The sequence below is a fragment of the Gambusia affinis genome, linkage group LG04 (genome assembly GCF_019740435.1).
Source record: "Gambusia affinis linkage group LG04, SWU_Gaff_1.0, whole genome shotgun sequence".
Taxonomy (NCBI): Eukaryota; Metazoa; Chordata; class Actinopteri; order Cyprinodontiformes; family Poeciliidae; genus Gambusia; species Gambusia affinis.
The window spans coordinates 27,230,565-27,239,509 of record NC_057871.1 but is presented as its reverse complement, the minus strand read 5'-3'; the positions used below and the strand labels follow the sequence as shown (position 1 = coordinate 27,239,509).

Here is an 8,945-nt window from a genome sequence, read left to right as displayed (position 1 = left end):
GGGAGAACGCGAGAGGAGAGAGTGTTCTCGTTTTTAAGTCCAGGGACTTTAATTATTTTTAGTGAAGTTTATCTGGGTAGAGTGAGTGAGATGGAAAGAAAAATTTAACTTCAGAAGGCTGAGAGTTGACAACCCTGGGAGAATGTATCCCAATGCATTTCACGAAACTTACACGTGCCTAAAACTTTCATACTCTTTGAACTTGCACGGTAATAGTAAACGTAACTACTGCTCCACATCCAATTGGTTCCTTCCTTCCCCTGCAACGTCACGAGGATGACATAAAGTATTAACCAGCGAGCGGAACGTTCTCACTCGAGGGACAAGCCTCTGAAGACCGCCAACATGGTGAGTAGTGTGAACAGCTTCATTCATAGCCAGAAGAGATTCAAGGCCTTTTTGTTGTCCGTAATTTTGACGAACCTGGTCAAAAAAAGTTTGTTATAATCTAATTTTCCCAGCCAATTTTTAAAGTAATTCTATTACATTTTGTTTAATTGATATTTAACGAGCTGAACAGATAATCCACATCGTCGTGTTATCGACAAACCGAGTAAATGTAACTTTTTCTCTGAAGTTATGAAATTGATCAGAGGACGGCAAATTAAAAATTATATATATATATATATATATATATATATATATATATATATATATATATATATATATATATATATATATATATATATATATATATATATATAATTATATATATATATATATAATTGATATATATATATATATATATATATATATATATATATATATATATATATATATATATATTATATATATATATATATATATATATATATATATATATATATATATATATATATATATATATATAAGTGATATATATATATATATATAATTGATTGAATTACTTCCGCGATGTTCTCTGTGTGTAATCTGTCAAAATGATGGCGGACAAATTTATTTATGCACCATTAAAAAAAACGGCAAAGAGGATAATATTCGGTTAACGCAACCACTGACCATGGCATAAACATTTTCCCACATGACTGACTGAGTACTCAACATTGTTTTTATGATATATTAAAAGGTTGATTTACATTCATTTAGTCTTTAATTTGCGGTGAACGAGTTAAGCATTTTTTAAATATGTAGGTGAAATTCTGAAAGAGGAACATGAAGTCGTTTTCAGATGTTTGACCTGTCTAAAATACATAGGAAGACTCCATTTCCATTTTTTATCATATATTAAATTTAACGAGGACTGACCAATTGCTTCTCAGCGAGCATCAGCTGCTAGTTCTTGATGACGATAATATGGCTACTCGGTTGTATCGTCGGTAAAGTGGAGGATATTGCAACTTTTACAAGTTATAACTTAAAATGTGTCCGGGGAGGGAGAGAGAAGTATAATCTTGTAGGAGATCTAAATACTTCACTTCCTCACAGGGATCAATAAAATCCAGTCCACTGACTATTTATCCAGCACCTTCTGTCAAGTCAATGATAAACCAAACTTATCTGCCTGCGAGTTTGGGGGTTGTATAAAAGTGAGACGACTATGGGTGCGGCAATATAGATATAAGGGGGGCAGAAAGTTGAAGTTCATGTTTAAACTATGCGCTCAGCACATAGATAGGAAGCACAAATGTGAATGGGATTTATAGCGTTATTGACAAGATAAACAACTTCGCAGAACTGAAGGAAAAATCCCTGGAAAGTCAGGGTGACTTTCTCAAGCACAAGCCTGGAATAAGAAACAGTTCATTTGCTTTTAAAAAAATCCCAAAAACCATTTCCATTTTCTGTCTTTGTACTCAAATACACAGAGGCAGTATATATGAATTTTTTATATCTTCAACATAGGTTGCAGATTGTAGCCTTTTGGTGAGTTGTTAGGTGTGTGTGTGCAGGCGTGCATGTGTGCGTGTGTGTGTGGAGGGTGGGGGTTCATTTATGATTTTACTACATCAATATGATGTCCACACATCTGAATAAATAGAGCACCTTCCTCTTTTGACTCTCTTTTACAACCATACATTGTTTTAATCCTGGTTGATCATCAACTGCCAAGATAAGAAAAGCTTCTCATTACTGATTCTGAATTGAACAACGTGACTTTCTCACTCTCTATCACACACACACACACGCACACACACAAAATGCTATACATTTTACCTGGTTGTGACATGAAACTGCTTATGAATGCATCTACTTCTCTTGCAAAGCAACTTTTTTGTGTGAAGAATTAAATTTTTCCCTAAATATAATTTTTTTAATGATTTTTTATTTTTTTTTTTAATCTGTGTTAAATATGAAGTCAGTGTTTGCCCTGGTAAACTACATTCACACAACTGTAAATCTTTAAACAGAAAGTCAAGGACATGTCATTCAAGGAAGGGCAGGAGTTTAAAGTCCGGGTCAGACCCAACGATGACTGCTCTGGGTATGCACGATTCTTTTGTTGTTTTTTTAAAGTGTAACAATGTCATCATCTGCTTTAAAATGCAGATTTCAGTAAAATTTTCATCAAGAGGAAGTAGCGCGGCGGTAATACAAGTTCACGGCGTCGTGCTTCTTCCCGTTTCTTTGCTCTCTTCTTACCTGTTCCTGCTTTCGCTGCAGCTTTGCACTCAACATCGGTCACGATCCCGAGAACATCGCGATGCACTTCAACCCCCGCTTCGACGAGAACGTCATTGTCTGCAATTCCAGGTCCGGGGGTGACTGGGGTCAAGAGGAACGAGACATGAACTTCCCCTTTGTGCGTGGGCAGGAATGCAAGGTGTGTTTGTGGAATCATTTTTGCAAAAAGATACGACAATACAAGTTTTCCTGTCCAAAGTGAGCTTTATTTAGACTTAGACGCACACAAACTGCAAAAACGCAAAATCTTGCCAAGTAGTTTTGATCTAGTTTCTAGAGCAAATAGGTAACATTTCTAGTCATAAACAAAACTCAAAGATCACATGTTAATTCAGAGACAGAATGACGTTGAAGAAAAGAAACTTCTACATTTAAACAGAACATCAAGGACAGTCATTGTTTATTCTATATTATTGAATATTTAGTGAACCGATTTGTGTAAATTATAATTCCACTGCATATGCAAAAACAGATTCCTAGTAGTTGCGTCTATATGGAGCAAAATTTATGAAGACTCGGCCTCATCAGCTACAATAGACCTTAATGTAATAACTTATAGGATAAGAGATGACTGAATATGACAAATGAGACATAAAGAAGTTTGAACCAAAACAAATTAGTCCTTAAACATGATTACAGAAACATTCAGTATTTCCAGACTCTTTTCTCCATGATAAAGCATATTAAGAAAAGGTAAAACAATGAAGCTGAATTTTCCGTCATTTCTTTTTTTTTGTTGGTGTAATGACCCAAAACTATTCCTGCATCTCAGTTTACCCAATTATTAAATAATTGGAAAAATCTGTTCCAATCATTAGAATAATTATTGCACATTTATACAAGTGGGTGTAAGATCTGGTTTGGAGCACTTCTCTGTGGGTAATCATAAAGGAGAATATGGGGCCATAAAACTCAATCTCCATTATTATTGGACCATAATTCTATTGAAAATCCTGCTTTAGTTGTTCTTTAACACATGTTCTTCTTCTTTAGTGTTTCTACTGTACAAGTCAGATTTTTACCTGAGAACTAATGCATGTGCTGCCCTTCTTTTCTTACCTTTGGCAGTTTTACATCAACTTCAACATGGAGCAGTTTTACATCAAACTTCCCGACGGCAGCATGATGAACTTCCCCAACCGTCTGGGAGACGTCAAGTACAAGTCCTTCGACGTTTCTGGCGACGCAAGGATCGTGGGGGTGAAGATCAAGTAGAGGATGAACTCCTCTCAACATCTTCTGATCTGCCGGTTGGAGAAATGGTCCATTTCAGAGTCGCTGAACCCGGCTGGTGTTCTTATTGCTTGCTGAGAAACCACTGTGTTGCAATGACCGGAAAAAGTCTGCAGATGGCGCCAGATCACAGCTTATGTCACCGCTTTTGCCCTTACAGCTCATCAATAAACCGCCTAGTCTCTTCAATAAAAGCTGAAAAAGGACAAGTTTGACTCTTTTTGTATACTAAAATTACACTAAAATTTAAGTATACACTCATAATAAAAATTAAAAAAAAAATTTAAAAATTGATGCAGATTATCTAATCACAATTGTACACAAAGTTAAAAAGATATCGACATATTTTCAAGGTATAGGCAGGTAAATTTGCTGGCAACCTTGAAAGAAATGTGTAATAAAAATCCTGTTCAGAAGTATAACCTCTGCTGATATGGATTAGACAGCTGCCAACATTAGCTATCAACATAAAATAAAAAAATTACATAGTAAAAAAAAAAGCAGAAAATTGAGAATCGAGCTCCATTTCATTTTGTGCCATCTTTAGAAACAAACATAATTTGGGGAAAATATACAGAGTGAGGTGTGAAACCTGGTAATGTGAAAGAAGGGACAAGTGTTAGATGAAGCACTCTGTCAGAAACAATTTGCAGCAGGACTCAAGAGAAGCACTGTAGAGAAGCCGAGGAATGTAACACGATTGAACCACATTCACTGTGAAGACAGGAAACCTCATTTACAAGTTAAGAACTTTGTTTAACGCAGCTTTGACCAATTTAGAGGCATGAAAAGGAAAAAGTTGTTACCCTCTGATTAGAATCAAAACAGGACTAAAATATCTGCATCAAACAAATTCAATGGTAGGATTTGAAATGCTCTTTTCCTTCAGAGGAACAACAGCTTGACATTATGCCACCAAACATCCATATCTGCTGGGCTATCCAAAAATGTACCAGCATTTTCCATCACAGGCATCTTAGGACAAATTTATTTACAAATGTAGCTCAATTTGAAGGCCGGTTTTCTCCAGATGCACACAGAATATTTTGTTCAAAGAAGAAGAAGGATAATAATCAAAGTAACTTTCTTTTTGAAAGTCTACGGTACCCCCTAAGGGACATGGGAAATTACCACTAAAGTATCGCATTTCCTTGCAATAAATGAGCAAATACATCCTGGTACATTTTAAATACAGTAACAAATGTCGATTTAAAATTGCACATGCACATTTAAGGAGCCTCATTGGAAACGTGTTTATATATTCTTAACTCTTTGGTGCAAAAAACTATTTGAAAAATGATCTATTACAAAGTGTTAATTTTTTGCTTGTGTAAGGTTGCGATAGGACTGCACATGAAAATGACCCGTTATTAGCCATTTAGACTACCAAGAATAAGAGAAAACAATAAAAATTCTCAGATGACTTATTACTCCATGAAAATAACTCAAAAATAGTCCAAATAGTTTGGATATATCTTCCTCTCCCCCCTTTTTGTCTTCATACTTAAAGTTTCTGTTCGTCTTAGAAGGGTTGGGAAGCCACAAAAAAATCCCCCTTATCTTAAAGGGGGTCATAAGAGTCAGACCTCTCTACATACTTCACGCCAGGTTTTTTTGTCTTGAACAATTGTAAAAACTGAGTTGGTGACTGAAACTACTTGGGTAACCCCAACGGGAGCAATGAAGAGAAAAGACGCCTTCAAAGTGTCTTTGTGCAGTTGAACAATGTCTCTTTGTCCAGCTTCATATTGTTGGATCATGGCTGATGAGTCGAGGACGTTCCATTGCCTGAATGTACGGTGATCCATTAGAGTTCGTGAAGAGGTGTTGTCACAGCCGTCCCAAGATCAGCCTTGCTAGATCCCCCAGACGGACCTTTCTGAGCCAAATAATCTTTGTAGTTTCGGGTCAAGAGAGTGTAAAGAAATGGATTGATGCAGCTGTTCCCATAGGTAAGACATGTGACAAAGAAATTGATGTATTTGTGAGCAACTGCAGACAAAGGTTTCAGGGAATCTGGGGAGAAAAGTTTAGCCATCTGCCATCCCCAAAACGGTAGGAAACATGCCCAATAGGCTACTATGATACTTAATATCATCACTAGCACTTTTTGTTTGAGTCCTTTCTTCCGGGCTGAGTGGCTGCAACCCCCTAAGCTAGCCTGCACTGTCCAGTAGCGCCTTGCTAGCCCAGCATACAGTCCAACGATTATTAGTCCAGGGACTAAGACACTTGTGAAAAACAGTACTGTAAGGTAAGCCTTGAAAGCTCCAGGCGTCCAGGTGGGGTAGCAGATTCTCTTTACAATGCCATACACAGTAGGCTTGGCCTCCCTGAGTTGTATCATTACCATCATGGGAAGCGTTAGCGTGAACGCCAACCCCCAAATCACTCCTGCGGTGAGTCGTCGGTTCCGAGACGAGGATCTGTGGGCACTGAAGGGCTTGGCAACGGCACGGTAACGCTCTAAGCTCATTGCAACCAAAATGAAGACGCTGGCATGCATGGTGAGGAGATCGAGACTCAGGAGGATGCGGCAGCCAGCCTCGCCGAACAACCAGTCGTGGGCAAAGTAGGTGCAGACAACAAAGGGGATGGTGGAGAGGTAGAGCAGGTCGGCCAGGGCCAAGTTGACGATGTAGACGTACATGGAACCCATCCGGCACAAAGCGGCTGAGCGCGCTACGACAAGCGTGTAAATGTTGCCTGCCAGTCCTACGGCACACATGACCAAAAGCGTGGCACCGAGCAGAGAGGTCACCCACAGACCTCCACTGGCTCCAGCAGCACTACCACCAAACAGAGAGGTTCCATCTTCAGCCCCCGGGGTCAGACCAGGTCCCGTCTCAGAAGTGATGGTGGCATTGAGGGTGCGGTTCATTGCAGATGTATAGGTCAGGAATTAAAGAGGACAGGCGCTCTGTCTGACTTTATGAGAACGTCTTCTAATCAATCCAAGTGCAATTCAAATACTTGCTGTCAAGCACTCTTGGCAGCTTAGGGTGTTTGAGACTAGTTAAACCTGACCAACGAGGAAACAGAAAATAATGTCAATAAGTGTTACGGAAAAGATCATAGTGTGCAGAGCAGATTTAAATTCAATACTCACACAACTCGAGTCTGAAAATTGCTGGCTCTTTCCAGTGTTTGTTGCCCAATTTCTTCCAGTTTATTTATGCTCGCAATCATGGGATTTCAAAGACACCTCAAAATAAAAAAGCAGTGTTCTCACTTCCAGACAGCAGGCATCTCTCCTGCTGGGTCTGGGTTAAAGTAGAACCAACATGAGATTTTTGTGAGCAGTGGGGAAGTCTCAGCCCGTCAAATGGACAAACTGTGCTTAAAGCCTTTGATGGAGAGTACAGAGCCGTTTTTTATAGGACTCCAGTTGCTAATATCTCGGGAGCAAGTTTCTACAACAGAGAGGAGAAAAAAAGATCCCTTCTCCACTTTTACATAATTTGTAATTCTAATAACTCCCACTCGTTTCACTTGTCTTGAAGGCACCAAGTTAGGTTATGCGAGCAATCGTCTTGCATCCATTCAGAGTCAAAACTTATTTTCTGTTCTTCTAGGCTTCTTTGCTGATGTTGCCATTTGAGACATTGTGGTAAAAATCCTTCAGTTCCATGTAAGCCATGATGATTTCCTGCTGGTCTTGTTTATCTACTTGGTTTCCCGTGGTGGAAGACGAACCACCCGTTTCTCCACGGCTCCGAAAATCCAGCTTCCCCTTTGAAGTTTTCTTGGTTGCAGTTCTCTTGTCTCCCTTTTCAAATCCGTCCTCCCTCTTTCTCACCAGGGTGAAAAACTGGCACAGGCCTATTGATTTATGTGGCATTCCTCCCTGGCCTCAGCCTAATGTCACAAAAACACCGAGGTGTGGATTTAGACACCACAAACTGCTGGTAGGGGCAACTGTCAGCAACTACTTTATAATGCCAGAGTTTATATACTCCCATTGATGCGTCTGTAAAATTGAAAAGGTGTTATTTTTGGAGGCTTTTAATGAAGCACTGAAGTTTAAATTCAGTATTCGCTTCTCTCTAATCCACACAAGTTCAGATATGCACATCTGCACTTATTAAATTTTAGGTCTTTTAGCAAGTTACAGAGAAAAGCATGACATTTCTGAAGCCATTCACAAGTTTCAAGCATAATTTCATACAAACATTTGACCAATATTCTTGACATATAGAGGTTATTTAAACTGGGTGATTTCTTTGCATGGGCTCAACTTGTGTGGATTAATATAGCTCAAACAATTTCAGTAGGTTTAAAGTCAGGGTTGTTTGGTGTGTGTGTCATGTTAAAGGTTCAGTCAGCTAACCCAAATTGTCTTCATCAGTTGAAAGGAAATTGGTCAGAATGTTCAAGAACAATAAAGAGCCATTAAGGCCAGACAAATATGTGAAAAACATTCTGTAGAAAAGTTACGTGCGGCCCAATTTATTCAGTTTACTAGCAAAAAAGTTAATTTGGGTTTCAGTTACTTTTTACATCTTGAACTGTTTTTTCGTGAATTTAAAAGCACAGATTATACACAGATTTCTTTTTTTTTTTTGAGTAATCAGATTTTTATTAGTCAAAAGTTTTTGCAAGTTAGCAATTGTGAGTTAAGAAAATACTTCTAATGGAAATCAAACTGAGATGAGTACATTTTGAAAATACAGAGAAATCACAAAATGAAAAGGCGACAGTAACAGCCATGGTAAAAAGATAGTACATCCTCATCAATATCTAGAGTTGTATATATTTTGTAAACTTGAGATTAGGCCTTAAATGTTTTTGAACTTTAAGCAACAGATCGATCATAAAATAAAATCCTAAATTTTGATTTTATGAAATAAATTTGTAAAATTTTTTAGTTTTAATAAAGCCATACAACTGCTGGAGTTGTTTTCAGCACCTTGCTCAAAATACATTTTTAAATTGGCTTCCATATGTACTTTTTTTGTAAAAAATACTATAAAAAGTATGCATATGTCTTTTTGAATTAAAAAAAGTGACAGAAAATCTGATCTTTTGGGAAATGTAATCAAAAAAATATAGGTATACGTTACAATTAGAAAATTAAAATTCTGCTAAGT

At 37.8% G+C, this 8,945-nt stretch overlaps 2 protein-coding genes across 2 annotated transcripts; one reads left to right on the top strand and one right to left on the bottom strand.

Annotated features, from left to right (window-relative positions):
* The first annotated feature begins 269 nt into the window (after nt 1–269).
* On the top strand, nt 270–4,061 carry lgals2b (lectin, galactoside-binding, soluble, 2b). The gene is made up of 4 exons (XM_044115617.1): nt 270–348; nt 2,349–2,422; nt 2,602–2,761; nt 3,691–4,061. Exons 1-4 carry the CDS (start codon nt 346–348, stop codon nt 3,835–3,837), a joined length of 384 nt encoding a protein of 127 aa, XP_043971552.1. The 5' UTR covers nt 270–345; the 3' UTR covers nt 3,838–4,061.
* A 1,601-nt stretch (nt 4,062–5,662) lies between these two features.
* Nucleotides 5,663–6,736, bottom strand: uts2r4 (urotensin-2 receptor 4). The gene has a single exon (XM_044115616.1). The coding sequence runs from the start codon at nt 6,734–6,736 to the stop codon at nt 5,663–5,665; it is 1,074 nt and encodes a 357-aa protein (XP_043971551.1).
* Nucleotides 6,737–8,945: the final 2,209 nt, after the last annotated feature.

Excerpts from the sequence above, each read along its gene's own strand:
- lgals2b (XM_044115617.1), top strand. Across the intron at positions 2,423-2,601 it reads CCCAACGATGACTGCTCTGG|CTTTGCACTCAACATCGGTC; the intron begins GTATGCACGATT and ends CTTTCGCTGCAG. Across the intron at positions 2,762-3,690 it reads TGCGTGGGCAGGAATGCAAG|TTTTACATCAACTTCAACAT; the intron begins GTGTGTTTGTGG and ends TACCTTTGGCAG.
- uts2r4 (XM_044115616.1), bottom strand. The coding sequence starts at position 6,736 with ATGAACCGCACCCTCAATGCCACCATCACTTCTGAGACGGGACCTGGT.